This window comes from Trachurus japonicus, chromosome 22 (genome assembly GCF_045865225.1).
Source record: "Trachurus japonicus isolate A0001 chromosome 22, Traja_1.0".
Lineage (NCBI taxonomy): Eukaryota > Metazoa > Chordata > Actinopteri > Carangiformes > Carangidae > Trachurus > Trachurus japonicus.
Window position 1 is genome coordinate 8,785,372 of NC_140928.1, and position 18,110 is coordinate 8,803,481.

At 40.8% G+C, this 18,110-nt stretch overlaps 1 protein-coding gene across 1 annotated transcript; it reads right to left on the reverse strand.

Annotated features, from left to right (window-relative positions):
- Positions 1–1,079: 1,079 nt before the first annotated feature.
- crip1 (cysteine-rich protein 1) lies at positions 1,080–6,580 on the reverse strand. The gene is made up of 5 exons (XM_085767186.1): positions 6,443–6,580; positions 2,791–2,885; positions 2,367–2,424; positions 1,911–1,955; positions 1,080–1,343 (listed from the first exon to the last, which is right to left on the reverse strand). The coding sequence occupies exons 1-4, from the start codon at positions 6,480–6,482 to the stop codon at positions 1,915–1,917; spliced, it is 234 nt and encodes a 77-aa protein (XP_085623312.1). The 5' UTR covers positions 6,483–6,580; the 3' UTR covers positions 1,080–1,343; positions 1,911–1,914.
- Between the last annotated feature and the right edge of the window lie 11,530 nt (positions 6,581–18,110).

The following is an 18,110-nucleotide window of genomic DNA, read 5'->3' on the forward strand; positions in this document are numbered from 1 at the left end:
CAGAGGCACGGTGGAAGCAGCGGCTGCTACGTGATTCATGGACTCCGAGGGCGGCCGAGCAGAGCAAAGGTTTGGCAGCCGAGCCGAGAAAGAACCAGAGAGGAAGCATCTGGTGGATCTGCACAGACTCAGGCTGGCCTCAGCTGCTCCAGCTGTTACCCACAATGCACCAGCAGGAGCCAGGTTTAAATCCTCTAAATCTGTGCATCATAAGAATATATTGACTCAAATTAAACTTGACTTAGGCTGAGAGTGAAAGTGAATTCTCGAGTTTGGGAGCAGTGTTACCATCAGGTTCATTTACAATCTGTTCAGGAGCTTTCAATAGTCGCACAAAATCTTCCTCAGCATAGACCAACCAACCATAGATGATAAAACTGTATGTTTCTGAGCAGTTTCCAAGGTGAAATTATGATGTCAGACACTGTCAAAGGTCAAGTCAGGGCTCACATATGGAGTAAAACAACTTACAATGGAGAATATTGTGCTCTTCATCTAATTGCACTGATGTATTATTTCTTTATTTCTCTTTCACGACTGTAAAATATTATCATTATAACTCACTACATCCCTGGAATTGGTTTATTTCAGGAGATCCATGAATAAAACAAATGAAAAGCAGAGTGCATTTCTCCTTTGTGAAGAAAACAGCTACTAAATTGATCATAAGGTGAGATTGTTATGTCATCAAATGTTTCCAAAGATCAGTGTGAACATTCGGTCCCAGTTAGAACAATGTCATGTCTATTGAGGTCTTCAAACCTCCTCATACAAATACAGTTCTCTTTATGTGATGAGAGGCTGCAGTAAGGGCAATATAATAATAAAATATTGATCATAACTTTATAAGCTATTCAATAATCAAGCATAAAACATGGTGTTACTTGGCAACACAGGTCCTGAAGGATTAAAGAGTCTAATTTTAGTAAATAAAATGCTGAACATTCCCATGTGTTATGGGTTTAACTGGATCAGGGAGCAGAGATTCAATTATACAGAGAACACTGGCAAATGAAAAGAGGAGCTTTCATCGATGGATGTTTGTCACAGAGACTGAAAAGGATAAATAAAAAAAGGCACAAATTTTAAAAAGTGTTTAATCAGAATGATCATGGGGGACCAGAGGACAACCACTTCATGACTACATCAAGAAATACACAATCATCTTCAGAAAACAGAGACAAAAAAACAAAAACAAAACAAGAAATAAAAACACATGCAGTCAAAATGTTTCCTCTCAATCAGAGTGCAGTGTGTGTGTGTGTTTGCTGGTTGTTGACGGGACATGGTGACCTCTGCTTCAATCTTGTTTCCAAGCAACATCTTTACTGCGACGCCTGAACCTGAGAACGAGTCAAAACACACATCAGACAGGTGCAAAGTACAAGGATGGTCTCTGTTTGGCTTAAAGGTGTACAGAAATGGCCGTTTGTCCCGTTTGTCGCGCCGAGTTGTCACGAGCTGCAACACGAGTTTACCCGAGTAAGGAAAATGAATTTGATTGGTCGTTATCGAGCGGGCGGGATATTCAAAGCTTGGGGCGAGCCCGAGCTCCGTGTGTGTGCGTGTCTCAGACGTTTGAATGACGGATTACGGATCCAATATCAGTGGCTAGTGAATCGTGTACAGGCTGACGTATAATCCGTGCGCCTGCATTATCCAATACGAAAAAAAAAACTACACTAAAATACACACTTTCATCACGGATTTACTCAAAAATAGAATTTTGCACAAAGTTTGGCCTACATCGTCTGATAGATGAGTTATTACACTAATTTTATGACCCAGAGTGGGCTCAAATTCAATTTTCTTTTCTGTACACCTTTAACAAATATTATGTAAATGTGTGGCGGGGACGAATGAATGCACGTAAATGCAAATGATGATGAAGATGAAGAAATGGATGATACCTTTCTATTTATATGAGTGGCTCTCAGCTCCACCACGACCAAAACCTGAGAGGAAAATAAAAGAGGAATTAACATTTACACCAGAAATTAAAAAAATTCAATAGGAAATGAAAGTAGCTCGGAAAGAATCTGACACCAAATTCTTGCTGTTTCCTCTGGAGTGTTACATAACACGTGCTTCATATCAGGTGACATATCAGCTTCAGCATTATCACATACAAAACCCTGTCCACATGATGGGCGTTAACTGGACAAGACAAAGTCTTATGACCAATAAAGGTGACTGAGCCTTCACAGCTGCCAGGGCAACAACTGTTACTTGGTTGTTTTTTTTTTTTTTTTTTTTTTACAGTGTTTTAAAGTGCAGATGTTGTGATTGCAGCGTCAGGGGGGTCAGAGAGAGTTCATTCACTGTGTAAAAAAACAAAACAGATAATGAGCAGAGAATGTGCTTACCTTTAGGTCCAAACAATGCAGCATAGCAGGGGTTGTTACAGTATGGCTTGCCATCATGCTGTAATAAACAGAGTCAAATTTACACTCGGTTAAATATTAAAGTGACACATGCAGAGTGAATGTTACATAAAATGAGACTCACGAGATCAAAAAACATTTTCAAACTTAACTTTTAAGCCTTTGTAATGTGATATGATCAGCAGCTCATAAACAGATTGCATTGTCAGTAACAACTGTAAATATCTATGTGAATTTCAGTCAGTTTGCTTTTAGTTAATTAATCTTATTGAAAAATGAACATGAATATTGTAGATTCAGCTGCAGGTTCAATACTTCCCTCAGGTTTGATAAAACCCTGCAAATGGGATTCACAGTTACAGGATGTACAGTATAGTATCAATGTTGTGTAATCCAGATTTCTCACCTCTGCATGTGAGCCTGGTGAGAGCGTCTTGCCGCACTTCTCACACTTGAGACAGGGCCTGTGCCAGTCCTTACCCAGCGACGTCACCCTCTCAGCTGCAACACACACCAAACAGCAGGATATTAATAATCACATCCTCGATCCTTCCATCACAAAGAGAGCTAGTGTTGTCTGGGGAGGAGAGGCACAGGGTCCACTCCTCCACTCAGGGTCTGCTGGTCACTTAATGAGTCACAGTGCTTGGAATTTATCAGTTTTAAAACCAACAAGATGAGATGTGCTCTCTGCAGATAAGTTTGGAAACATTTTCTGGGCGTGGTGCTTGATAGGAAAAAGAGGACTGAGTGTCCCTGGGGAATTCGTCCTCCTTTCCGCTTCATAAACTACGATAAAGATTGTCTTTATCTGCAGGGTTGATCTGTGCAAACGTCCCTCAGGAGGACTGTAAACAAAGGGAAGAACCCGAGGCTTTATCGAAGGGGATGGACAAGGTCTCAGGCGACTTTTGAGACCACGTGGTTGCACCAGAGACAGAGAATCTCGATGCAAAGACGGATAGGAAGCTGCTTTGCTCGGGGAGGGTGACCACTGAGACCAAACCACAGGAAATGTCGAAAATGTAGAAGTGTTATCGTGATCTGAGGCCATCCCCTCAAAACATATGTTGTAACTAATCACCACAAAGCATGAGCAATGTCTGCAGACTCTCTGGAAACGTGACAAAAAGTCAGAAGGGGGCGGCCAACGTAAATAAAAAAAACACATGGTTCAGGTGAGGACATGAGCCTAAAACCTTCCCACAATATTAGGATATGACATATTTCCTCTCTAAAAATAGCCCCGATGTGGCATGAGATTATGCAACAGGCAGTGGAAAACGGAGAAAGCGCTCCAGGGTGGGGTCAGCCGTCAGCTGAAAACATTTCAGCAAAATGTGGCAGGACTTGGAACGCAACTCTGACCCCAAGTAATTACTGTACTTAACTTCAAATACCAAAGCAGTGGACTGAGCAAACAGTGGATTCTTGCTTGTCAGAGGAGCAATTGAGGACAGTCTCTCACAGTTAAAAAAAAAAAAAAAAGCCAGAGAGATCAGTCCCATTGATGCCCGTGGGTGCTGCTTTTCTCTCAATTGTATTGCGGAGCTGATAAAGCTCACTTTTGTGCATGGGTTATTTATTTTACCTGATGATATGAGTTAGCAATGAGGTGTGACAGACAGAAGAATAATCCAATCTGCCCTCTCCATCAGCTCACACCAACTGGGAGCATTATGGAAGCAGTCCAGTACAAACAATCACATAAATCTGAATGGAAAAACACACTGTGAGGGGAGGCTGCTCAGCTATTCACCTCATTCCGATATAACGCTTTGTCGAGGATTTAGAGATGTGAATAGCCTTAAATACACTCAAACTCCTCCAATCAACTAAAGTTTAAGGTTCAATGAGATGTCAAAGGAATAGTTCATCGTTTTGACTCTTTTCTTATTACAGAGGGAAAAAAGTGATGCCACCCTCATGACTGTAGGCTGAAGACACACCCAGCAGTCAGACAGCTAACTTAGCGGAGACAGTAGGTGGACTTTATTACCTTTGGACGGAGCCCATGTCCTGTTTCCTGTCTTTATCCTGCTAATTGTGGCTTTAAACGGAACAGACAGATATATACTGTATATGAGGGAGCTGACAATCTTCTCATCTGACTCTGCCTGCCAGAGTTCATTTAAGGTCGATGAACTGGTTTTTTTTAATGTACACATTGACATGTTAGTGCGCAGTCTCTGTATCTTCACTACCTGTCAGTGTTTTTTTCAGTCAGTATATGCAAAGTTTCCAGTGAGAACAAAGTCTCTCCCTCTCTCTTTGTTTTTTTCTTTTCTTTTGGATTTCAACCAGACCCCCCTCCATCATTTAGCGAAGCAGCAGTAGCCTGATTGTTTCCATCTGAGAGCTCAGTAACCTTACGACTGATGAGTAGCGGAAGAGACGGAGAGAGGAGGGGGAGGGCGATGGGAGAGGTGTGATGGAGACGATCTGAGACTGAGACATTAAAAAAGTGTCTTGGTGGGAGACGGTTGCAGACAGTTCAGGACAATGACAAGACTGTGCATCCAGAAGAAGAACACAAAGCCTCGTCTGAGGCTACTACTCCCTCAGATATAATATTTCCCTCCTCTGCTACAGGGTGGGGGGGACAAAATTGGTTGGCTTGTTCTGTCCCAAACAAATTGCTTTGCTTGTTTTAGCCAGAAGAGGAGAAAGGAAAGGACGGCTCCCCAGTCTCTAGATCAATTCATCTGTCTGACAGTCCAAAGACTCTGTATTGGCCTGTGCATCTCTCTGGAGATTTACTCTGTCGCACTACTGAGCCGGAGACAATGTGGTAAATGGATTAAGACGCAAATAAAAATGGAGCTGTTCCTCTCCTCCCCTGGATGAAGTAGTAGGTCGCTGCTTTGATTGTGTCCTCACGAGATGGACCTACTGGATAGCAAAGATGTCAGCAGAAAAAGAAACCTGCCTCCCCTGCTCCATCCAGTCGTTACTCATGTCGCTCATGAATCATCAAGAAAGACAATTTAGTTCCTGCAGGGAGCGCAGGCTTTAAACTCCTGAGTAACGTGATAACAAGGCAGCCTGCAGAGTGCACTGACCCTCAGAGACCACAAGGCATTCATCTGCAAACTGCACACACACACGCAGACAGAGAGTTAGACAGATACCTACACTGGTAAAGAAAATAAGCAAGTAAATAAATAATAAGTGATAAAACTTCAATGATTAAAAGTAGCTTGAACATTTACTCAAGTACACTCAAGTGCCCCTTTCTCGCTGATTTCTACTTCTATCTTGATATTCATTTCACATCTCTATTTGATCATTTTTCAGATTAATAATTTACATGCACAACTTGAATTTATGCAGTATGATCTATTATGAAGATACTAATGGCCAAACAAAAATAGAGCTGTTAAAAGTAGGCTGCTGCACATAAAACTAAACGCTTACATGCCAATGTATCTCTGGTAATCAGTAGTGCATGGAGGAAGCACTCAGATCACTTAAAGCAGCAGTACCATAATGTAAAAATACTCGATTACAAGTTAAAATAGTGGAGAGTAACTAAGTACTTTTACTTATGGTCTCAAGTAAACTAGACTGCAATTCTGAGGTAACTCAAAAACTTCACTTGTATGCATTATATGGATGAATCTATCCAAATGAGGTATATCAAATTACCTCCATCCTCAGAAACTACAGTATTCAAGTATTGCTTATAGATTTATAAGCCAAATATGTAATAATATGAAACTGACAAAAGCCACTTTGCACAGTCAGTACATTTTGCTGATGAAACTGATAATGAACTTGTGTATATATAAATGTGCACATGAGCATCATTTTAATTTATAATGGAGTAGATTTTTCACATTTTCTTTTAATAGCATGTATTCAAAAGTACATGCTTGCACACTTGTGCTTGACACCTCTTTCACTGTTGGTTACACATACAGCTTCCTGTTTCTTCATTCAGTGCAGAGAAGCGACACGTTTTTTTAACCAGGAAATGTGCCCATGCATAAAAGACGATATTTAAGTAAAACGACCATAATTTGGAGGAGACTCAAAGTAAACACAGTCAGTCTTACCGAAGTAAACTTCCTTCTGGCACTTTGGGCACTTTGGCATTTTGCTGTAGCTGGAGTTGATCTGCCTCAGAGAAAAGTTGAATAGGTATCCTGCGGTTGTACCTGTCAGCTCCGACTGGCCACGCCTCGCTGTGAAGTGCAGATGTGCGCTCCGTCCTTTTATTTATAGCGCCGAGGAAATAGTTCGACTGAAACTTTTTTGTTTTTTTCTAACGGGGGGGAGAGGCTTGTGATGAGTCTGTGCGTGTGCGTGCACAAAACATCACAAGGAATTAAGCTACTGCAAAGCAACTCCCCCATTCAATGGAACAACCCCTCTACAATAACGTTTCATGTGATGAGTACGATGATGTAGATTTATATGATGATACGATGAGTTATTGACACATGCAATTGTGCGTTTTTTATCTTAATCATACAAGTGTTCATTTTATCAATCTGGAATCACTCCAAGGGATCACAAAATAGTTGTCAGGCGCCACAGGTGATTAATAATTAAGCAAAGTTAGGGTTTTTTTTTTGGTTTATTTTCTTGTTTGTTCTCAGACATTTCTCTCATTTCTACAGTTTTCTTGTGAAATACTGAACAGGCTTCCTTATGCAGGCTCACCAAAAAACAAACAATATAAGCAAGAAGTAAAACTAGCTCATGGCACGCATATAAGCATATCATGCTGGTCTCAAGTTAACTTTGCTGAACTTTAAAGGGTCACAAGTAAAAAATAAAAAAAAATAAATAAAATTTAAAGTCTGCGTAAAAAGATAAACTAGCCATATTCACCATTTCCAAGGATCTTCAGGTGATTTAAATGTATACTTATAGGCTAGTGCATAATAAAATAAGAAATACATTCTATTTTTTTGGCATTTACAAGACATATTTCATCACTGTGACTAAAGTTCAGATTCTGCGTGCCAACACCTGGACCTGATAAGGGTCTTTGGGATTTCATGCTATAGTGCGTTAACTAATCCTGCATGCCTCAGTGGGCCAAACAATTAATTATTAATGTACTGTATAAAGGCATTTCTTTTGTTCTCCTGCACAGGCCCGGTTTCCTTTTGCCAAGATCATTTAACACCTCCTCAGAGATCAACAGAAAGAGAGAGAGACAGAGCTGCAGCAGAACTGTGTGAACAGTCATGATAAGATTTAGCATAGCACCTCCATACATAATCTTGGGGTCACAAAAAGTCATCGCTTGGAGCACTGAACTTTTTGAAATGTAAATGATAAAGGGGTGTATGTCACAATATCCCTATGATATCCTTAAGATGGACCAGTGGTAAAATTTTAAACTGAAATATGTCTAAAAAATCTAAATACACTAATAATATGTTCATATTATTAGTGTATTTTGATAAGATTCATTTTGAACGATGGTAACAGGGCTCCCATCTAAATCAAACAATGCTGATTACTGAAAATAATATCTGCAATAAAATAAACCATAGATTAAACAACGTAAACACACTGTGTTACCATTCCCTGTTAAAACTGCACCTTCCCACCAATGTCAAGTTGGAAAACAGCCAAGGTTTACTCCTGTATTATTTACTCTGCAGTGTGACGTATGATGTCAATAAAAGGGACCTCCCTGTCATAATCACCCTGATAATGACTCCACTGGTCTATTCTATTGCATAATGGCAAGATAACCCACCCCGATGAATAGTACAGGTCAGGTGACTATAGACAAACACACACACACACACACACACACACACACACACACACACACACACACACACACACACACACACACACACACACACACACACACACACACACACACACCTTTGTGTATCCAGCTGCACAAGCTGCCTGTTTACAGTCGTATAGTAGAGAGTAACACACCAGTGATTCCCAACCAGCTTTACTACAGCATGTAGCCTTCCTCTGCAGTTAGTGTCACAGAAATATAGATGTAGCTCAACTAATTTGAAAACTAATCAATAACTTTATGATTAATTAATTAATTGAAAGAAATAAGTTAGCATGGGGCGGTGCGTGGCGCAGTGGGTAGAGCGGCTGCCCCATGTAGAGACTACAGTCCTCGCCGCAGGCGTCCCCGGTTCGAATCCCGCGTTGGGCAGACCTTTCCTGCGTGTCATTCCCCCTCTCTCTGCCTCCCCATTTCCTGTCTATCTCTACTGTCATCACTTTCAAATAAAGGCAAAAAAAGCCGAAAAATATACTTAAAAAAAAAAAAAAAAAAGAAATAAGTTAGCAATTCAAATCAAAAGAGAAAAGTAATGGATAAGTTTAGATGCATGATTGAAACGCATAGCTAGCTCAGGATATGTTGTGAAAAAACTGAAGAGTAGTTGTTTAAATTATAGCTGTTTAATGAATTACCAACCCAAACACACATTAAAAGTAACAAATGAACAATTTAGAAAGCTAAATAATTGATAAACTTCTAGAGGAGAAGGATTGAAAAAGCTAAGTGAGACATAAATTAGATTACTATAGGGGGCTTGTCTATCTCATGAACAAGGGGTCGGCAAATACGTTTTACCTCAGACCAAATTTCACTTGGTAGGAACATAATCAAAGGGTAAATTTAAGACAATGAATTATGAATGTTTTACTTCTCTAACTGTCGTCATGATGGACATCAATTTGTGGGCAGGGAGACTAAGCTCTGTGTGTTTCTGCCATTCACTCTCCATTCATCCATCCATTGGCTATATTGCTTATCCCTTGCAAGGTCATCCCAGTTAACATGGGGCGTGGACAGGACACACCCTAGACAGGTCGCCAGTCTATATCACAGAGCTGATAAACAACCTCACACACCTACGTTTACAATATCTACATTCATGTTAAGTGTTTTGAATGATCTTTAATTAATTCCAGTGAACACATCTGGAATGTGGCAGGTGGTGTTGGATCCAATCCAGCAGGCAAATTGCTGCACAGCTGAGATTATAGGTTATTGGCTTGTGATTTAAGCATGATGACTCTGTTTTGACTTTGAGTTCAGAGTCCTGGGTGTATTCCTTACAACACAAGCAGATCACACCCGAGTCCAGGACAATTTGTGACCTGATCTGCTGGGTTGAAAAGATTTTGTGCGTGTGTGTGCGTGTGTGTGTGTGTGTGTGTGTGTGTGTGTGTGTGTGTGTGTGTATGTGTACATGCGTGTGTTTATATGGGGGTTGTTATGTTGTTATGCTTACTTTAATGTGGTGTCCTCACATGCAGACACACCTTCAGTGCAAAGTGTGTTTTTGTCTGATTTCTGCCATAGTTGAGTGATTTCTAAAAGATAACAAACCCCCGGGGGATTCTTTTCATGAAGGCGTCATGGCAACCAAACAGAAAACTTGTGAGGGTGACGCAACCCAGACCTTTGGTAACCTTTTACTCGGTTGGGACATCCTCCAGGTGCTCACTGCCCAAGTCAATTTGTTAGAGGTAAATTTCCATTGTTCTTGTGTTTATGAACCTTTGACTGACTGACTGACTGATTAAAGTTAAACCACAATAAACACACATAACTTCGCCTCCGAAGACCTGGCATCAGGCAGGAAACTCTCCTGGGATCAGCAAAAGCGTAAGAAGAAATGTTACCAGCAGCAGTAGCCAACACGTTCAAATAAGGACAGATTACGACAAAACTGCAATTACTTGTTTTAAAGCCTTCAGCCTTATTATCCACACTTGAAGCGTGAGTGATCCGATCCTCAACGGTGGAAATACTTGGCTGGCACCGTGGGGGGAAAGACCCAAACAGCAAAAAAATTTGGCATAATGATATGTCATCAACGTCAGTTCTGGTTTTCAGTGACAAATTTACCTGCAGGGTTTGGAGATTGGTATTAATCTCAAAAAGGGGTTGAAAGGTTTGCCTTGTAATTTGCTTCGTGGGCTGGTTTCCATTAAATCAGAGATGCCAGGCAGGCAGAAGCTGATTAATCAGAGAGATGATCTCCCCCAGCCACCCAGGTAGCTGAAGATCATACCTCAGCGGCTTTGGGGTGAACTGGGCTCTCATCCAACCTCTGAGGTTGATGCTCCTCTTAAGTGTCTCTTTCACTGCCTTGTAATTACATATCTCAATGATGAGCCCTCCTCCTTTAAAATTAGACAAGGCTAATGCGCAGCTTTCATGTTCGACATCACTAATCAAGTGCAGAATAGACGTAAGATTTCGAGGGGTGAGGGGCATCCAGGGATACGCCTCCCTCCAGATGAACTTTGTGTTGCATTTCAGCTTGAGAAACATTGGATTGCAACACTGGAAAACCACCTACAGTGCTTAACATTCAAATCTTGTAAAACAGTCAGTTTGAAAAACCTCAATAATGATTTAACTGAAAAACGTGGATTTGATTTGGCCTCCAGTATGTGAGCTAAATGATAATGTCATGTTTTCCACCACAGGACTCATTTATGGTCCTTTCACATCATTCAAACACATGGAGACTGTGTGGTGACCTCTGGCCCAGGACTTCATATGATCCAAACAGTCCTGACCAAAAGCAATGCTCAGTGTGACCCCCCCCCCCCCTTGGCTGAAACTCACCAAACACAGAGGAGCTACTGTAAAAGCTGCTACTGTCAAATAAAGACTCTGGGAGCTCCTAAACTTTGTAGCATTAAGTCATGGCCAGTTACATTCATACTTGCTGTCTGTAAAAGAAATTCATCATCCAGGAGTCAAGAAAAAAGTCTTATTTCAACATGAATTAATAAGGAAAATGAGATTGGCTTGACGGTTGACGGAAGAAAGTTCAAAATGCATTGTAGAGCTCTGAAATGAAGTCAAGTTTCCTGTCATGGATGTGAAAATAACCTCTTGCTCTTGCTTATTTTAATTGTGCTAAATATTTTCAGGGTTTTGTTGAGTTTATAGGAGCAGCAGGGTAATTATACACAGTGACGGATCCGGGGTCACACAGAGCAAAAACACAAGCAAACATAATCATCAGTTTTATAGGGAAATCAGGGAGTGAATCAAAACAAGGCGGAGCAGGGCTTTTTTTTTTCGACCATCACTCTGCCAGATCTGAGAGCCAGAGGAGGGAGATGAGGCTGGGAAGAACATGAGGCCAGGAAGCACCACAGCCTGTTGGAGGAGGACACTGTGTCCATTCAGCGAAGCACATGCTGTCAGAGCGACTGAGTCATCGAGGGAAGTGCTTCACGTTCACACACTTATAAGCTTAGTTACAAAATTCTGCCGTACACAAACACTCAGCAGCCAGTTTATTGTAACTACACCTGTTCCACTGCTCGTTAACACAAACATCTATCAGGTGGTAACAACTTACTAGACAACTGCTGATCTACTGGGATTTTCATGCACAACCAGAAAATATCCAATGTGCTGCAGTTGCCTGTGAGAAAATGCCTTGGTGATGATGATGCCAGAGATCAGAGGAGATTGGTCAGACTGGTTTGAATCTGCACCATAGATGTGGAGCCAACAAATCTGCACCATCTGCATGATGCCAAAGTAAATATGAACCAAAACCTTTGAGAAGTATTTCCTGCACCTTGTTGAATCCCTGCCACAAAGAAATTAAGGCAGTTCTGAAGGCAAAAATGGGTCCAACCTGTTACTAGCAAGGTGACTGGTGAGTGTAGATGTATTTGGTTTAATATTTCAACATACTGCATCCAGTATGTCTATATGCGTATTATTCAGACAAATGACACATACTGTATATATTCAGATAAATGACACATAGAAGATTGGAAATTCAAATGCTAAGATGACTAGGGATGTCACGATTACGGTACTTGTTTTCACAATTAATCGCGGTATTAAACGCCACAATTCATTTATTGTACAGATTCCTAAGTCACTTTCAAACAATTATGTCAGTGCCATATAAGCAGATGTGCACAGATGTGCAAGTAAAAGTAAATGCACAAATACTAGTCCGTTTACCTAACGTAGCTTTGAATTGGTGGAAATTTAAATGTTAGCGTGTCATTTGTAATAAATAAATAAATGATTAAAATGAACTTAAAGCAGAAGTAAGTGATATATTTGTGTTAATATAAGTCTTAAATAGTTATATCTTCCGACAGCAATCACTTACATAGAGTGTTTGGACTGAAACACGGGTCTGTCAGTCACTCTGCTCTGCTCTGAGTCGAGGAGAAAACATTTATCGTATCCTACAGTTTTTATCCAATGAGGAGAGAGAACGGCATGCAGGGCTGTGTGTGCAGCTAGAGTGCCTCTCTAGGCACTCTATGTGCAGCCAAGGGACGCCGTGAATGTGGCGACGTAGGGACGAGGACTGTTATGGTGCGTTCAAGGAAACTCGTATTTTTCCGACCGTGAAGTCATACCAGTTCGATCTGGTACGAGTTCACCGGTCGGAAGTTACGAGTGGCCGTTATAGTGACTTTCACCGGTAAAACAGGTCGGAAAAACACGAGTGGGTTGCCTGGAACGCTACAAAGTCGTAAGTTGTGACTTGAAGCTGTAATTTACGATTTCAAAAGCCTGCCTGGAACGCAGCATTAGCGAAAACGACCGAACCACTTACTTCTGCTTTAAACATTTGGTATAGATGACAATTAATGACTTTAATATTTCAAACACTTCCCCTGGGAGATCAATAATTGCTCCTATATTAACATATACTTAAAATATTTTGTGTAATGTAATTATATTTTGACTATATTTGATTTTACACATTCATAGTGTTGTGCATAATAATCGTGGTAATCGTAATACCGTGATTATTTCTCTGACAATAATCGTACCAAGAAAATCTATAATCGTGACATCACTAACTGCAACAGGTGGTTATACAGCCAAACTGACATGTGCTCACGCCTCATAATAAACCCCTTTATACCAAACGATGGCTCATGAGATTGCAAAATGGCAGAAGGCACTGTGTTTGAAGTGACAAACGTGTTTCCTTGCAACAACAGAACAGTGGAATCTTTTAGGTGGAAGATTTGAGATGCACAGGTTCACACGCTGTTTATTTTTCTTTTCTCTCTCGCAGACACCCAGGTTTTTCCAGGGCCACCGTCTGCACTCTTTATCTCTGCTCGCCCTTTGATGCTTCCCACGATGTCACAATCCAACGCAAGAGATCTGAGTCAAATGGCAGGAAGCACTGGAGCATCTGCACTTCGTTGCGGTTGGCGGGGGTGATTAATCGTCTGCGGATTGATCATTCATCCTGACATCAGAGGCAGATGTCATGATTAGCCCTGGCACTGTAAGTGGCTTTGTCAGTCTTTCACAACTGCAACGATGCGTTTTGGTAATCAGAAAGAGTTTGAAGATGATGAGAGTGGATAAGGATCCAAAGGACTTAATGCAATGTTGAGAATGCGAAAATTGCAATGACAGGTTTCCTACAGCATACGACACGCACGTAACAAATTGCAAATGTAATATTGATTAAGCCCATACAACATCAGTGTTAGCGTTTGAAGATTTTCCCCAGTCATGCTGAACATCACTATCACTCAATTCACTGACATTTAGTAAAGTCACTTTCCTTGCATTACATCATCTTGTAGGTGTTGTCGCTCTTTGATCATGTTGTTCGTCCTCTGCTGAGTTATACTACTTAGCTTGTTTGAACATGTTTACCACTGCTGCAGCCAATGGGATGTGTGAACATACCTGTGCTGCTTTTTGCATGACGCTACCTGGGTAAGATGAGTGAACGCCAAACGTGTTGTGTTGTGTTGTGTGGATGAACCCTGATGTCATGATGACTGGCAGGAAGATTTTCTGAGTTGTTTAGGTGTTGAAATACTTCAAAAGCTGTGGGAGCAGTAGTATGTTGTGGTGTTTGAACTATTACTATACTGTACGTCTTCACAGTTTCTTTTTTTTCCTTTTTTTATTGTGCAAGAAAAAACACGACAGACAATACAGTGAACATGCATTGATGACTTACATTGACATATGTATGTCAATATGTCTATGTCTTCACAGTTTCTGGCAGCTAGAGTGCTGCAAGTCCACCTCTTAGGTTTCTGTCTCTCTCTGTGGTGGTTTAAAAATATTAACTGTGGGTTTATTGTTAGGCTGCAACTTTACCAATGAGCTGCATTTCTCTGAACATCTTGTAGCCAACAGGTCTGGTTTCTTTTCTTAGGGTGAAAACTAAACATGTACGCTGTAGCTGCATTGCACCATTTACCTCTGTTATTCAGCTCTAAAGAGTGGGAAGAACATGTCCAATATTTGACTCTTCAGTCATGATTTTTGTACCCAGCAACGTGTCCCAGTGTACTTTTCTGTTTGTGAATCAGTCTGTCTCCTTTTCTTCCCATGGTTGCAAAGAGTCACCTAAATATTCCAGTAAGAAATCAGAGATGGCAGACAAGTCCAAGCCATGTTTGGATTGGATGGCTTTCAGTCGTGGGCCCCTCAATCAAAACAGTAACACTCATGTACATGCACACACACACATACACACGCACACACTCACACGTTGCATGTGCAATCACTGCTGCCTGGGGTTAGTCCAGGACAGGGATTTGAATCTGCATGGGAAATGTCAGGGGAAGAAATTGGGCATCATTGAGTGTGTGTGCGTGTGTTTTTGTGTCTGTGTGTGTGAGAGAAAGGATTGCATTAAAACCAGTCATATTGTATGAATTCAAAACATTCGTCTAAAACCTACTGGACTAACAGTGAACCATTGTCATTAAGGCTCATTTAATGCTGGGACCTGGCAGCAGCTCAAGTATTTGGTAGGAAGAAAAAAGGTCAAACAAATAAACACTGTGGTAAACTGTAATTTCCTTGGCAACTGGTAATTGTTTGTTGGGAGGGTTGTGTGCGCTGCTATGGCAACAGCGAGTTCCTCAATAACAGGAAATGAAGAGGCAGCATGTTTCTGAGGCCATGGTGTGATCATTTCCTTTTAAAGATATGAAAGAAAATTCACCCTTGAGTCACTTGTAACTCAATTGTGACTTGTAATAAAAAGAAAAAAAACATCACATATTTCAGTATGAGGCATAGCTTCTTCAAAGGAGAAGTTATTGATTATTAGATAATAGCCTACTATTTTAAAAGAATGTTAATACAGCACATTGTAATAAACCATTAATCATTCAGTAGCTATGGTTTAAGCTATGGTTTAAGTGCCATGTAATGGTGAGGAGTGGAGTCTGAGATTAGGACTTCTTTAATTGGATGGTGTGAGGCTGTGATTGGGTGAAGAATTGAATGAGTGTGTGGAGGGTTAGGATAGATAGCGGAAAACGGTGCATGTGACTCAGAAGGTATGTACGAGGAGATGTCAACTGCCCGTACAGTGTATCTGTGCTGTTGCAAATTGGAAAGCTTGACAGGCATAGCAACAGAAGGATGGGGCTTAACTGAAAACACGACACCCAGACTAAACCCAGACTGAAATTCAAGTGTAAATGCAAAACAGTTTGACAGGAAATACTGTCAGTCCTAAATCTGTGAATTAAAATTTGGATGCGTGCTCGAATAAAACAAGTAGCCCGCTGCTTCGATACATCAGATAATGTATTTGACCCAGGAGTGCTTGTATATCATCAACATCTGGTTTTGACAGTTGCAGTAGTTAGCTTCACAGTTCTCCCCCCCTGGAGTCCCATTCAGTGCTTTAAGATTTGTTGCACATACTTGCCTATTCATTGCACTGTAACCTGCTTCACATAATTTGTTTTCGGACCGAGAGAGAAACGTTATAATTCACTCTTAACTATGCAAGTCTGACTCTGGTTCCTGGTTCGCAACGGCAGCAGCTTCATCTTCAGGTATCTCTCACACAATCTGATATTCTGCTTGTTAATACACACATGCATCCTGGCGATGAGGCTCCGTGTCAACAAGCTTGTGTCAACTTGAAACCATGGTGACAGATCCTCGTGTCACATCACGTGGTTGTCACTCATTCTCTGATGTTACAACAGCAACAGCAACAACAATATCAACAACAACAACAACAACAACAAGTCCAAAACCTGCGTCTTTCCTCTTATCTCAGAGCGGCACTTTTACAATATCGCCTCATATTTACTGTCAAAAGCAGCTTTGCTGGAACTCATTAACTGAATGGCAACTTGCAGAAAGGCATGCTGGATCAAATTAAGGAGCGTTTTGTTTTTCTAAAAAAGCATGACTACAATTTTCCACAATCAGACAATTACTTTATATAAAACAGCGCTGGGACTGAAGGTGGGATTTTATTTTGGAATTAAAGCACAACTGAGATCAGTTGAGGCTGATTAAGACCCACATGTTTTCATGACTTTCAGTGGTATTCTTGTTTTTGAAACGCTGATTCTAAGTGTTTCCTGCTGAACTCTGCAAACCTTCCTTACTTGCCTTTCTCTTCTTACGCTCTGTTTTTGTATTCTCTTACAAAACTATGATTTTCTGCTTGGATGAATCATTGATTAATGAGTAAGTAAATAGCAGAAATATGTCCAGCGCTGTTGATTAAATATTTACACTTTGTCTGGTTGAATAGTTTTCACCGTTATTATTTCAATAAGCAATCAAAAGACACAATCCTCTCTTTGTTCACTGGCCTCCACAGCTTCTGCTGCCTACTCTAAATCAAGTTTCTCCTCTCTGCAGCCCTAAAGGCGTCTTCCATCCTCCATTCACTGATGTCAGAACAACCTTCTTCCAAAAACCTCCGTCCTCATCTCAGATCAAGCCGGTTTTCACTCAGAGGTGTCAAATATCTCTTGACCATGGGCCTATAATTTAGCACCTGTTGACGTTCCCTTTCAGTTGTTCATGACTTCCCTGCTGGTGCCTCCAAAAACTCTGAATGTGTTAAGATTTCTGCTCATTAGAGCCTCATGTTTGGCCCATGCCGTGCTCTTTCAGCACCACTGGGCCTATTAGAAGTACGCAAAGGGTGCACAGAGAGATTTTTGTTGTATTTTTTGGAACATAAATGGCAACACATTAATGCAGACATGGGATTTGCAGTTGATTGATCAGGACTCATTTGTCAGTATGTAGGATCTCAGTGGGTCTCGTCTCACCTCGTTGTAGACTTGGCAAACAGTCAAAACAATCAATAGTCTGAAAGCCTGTCCCACTGAGCGGCTACAAGCCTGCTTTCCTTTCTATTCCTTTCGCCTTTTTAAAGTTTTTATTAGATGGCCACATGGTTCACTACATCACCAGGCTTGACTTGGACTAAAGATGGCTCATAAATCTGCCTCGTACGACACAATTTCTATGTCCAGGATCTGCTACTGTGCCAAATTGGCCTTCAAGGCTGAAATTCAGAACCAAACTCTGTGGCCAATAGTCAGATTTTATTCTGAATGCTTCTGCGTCATAGTGACAAAAGCCTCTTAATAAAATTTGTAAGTAGGAAGCTGTATAGGTCTTCTGTCAGCTGTGAAAGGTCTTTGTTACACTGGCCGTTTGCCTTTAAAGTGACAGTGCTAAGGGAAAACATTTGCTAAATTGTGTCTGCTGTAATGCACTGAAGGCCAAAGCCTCTTATTAAATTGACGCAGATGTGTAGAAACTTTACTCTGTCCATATTGATGCTTTCCTTTTATTTACTTGCTTTTGTGTGACAATATTTATTACTGACATTTAACAAGCTTTTTTTTGTTGTTTTTAAAAAAAAAATAGTTTTGCTGTGTGGCCCTTTCGCCTGATCTTGTTTATTTACTGCCAGATTTCTTTATACTGGACTGATCATA

Coding starts and splice junctions, on each gene's coding strand:
- crip1 (XM_085767186.1), bottom strand. CDS start 6,482: ATGCCAAAGTGCCCAAAGTGCCAGAAGGAAGTTTACTTCG. Junction 2,886..6,442: donor CCAGAAGGAAGTTTACTTCG/GTAAGACTGACT, acceptor TGTGTGTTGCAG/CTGAGAGGGTGACGTCGCTG. Junction 1,956..2,366: donor TGCATTGTTTGGACCTAAAG/GTAAGCACATTC, acceptor TTTTCCTCTCAG/GTTTTGGTCGTGGTGGAGCT.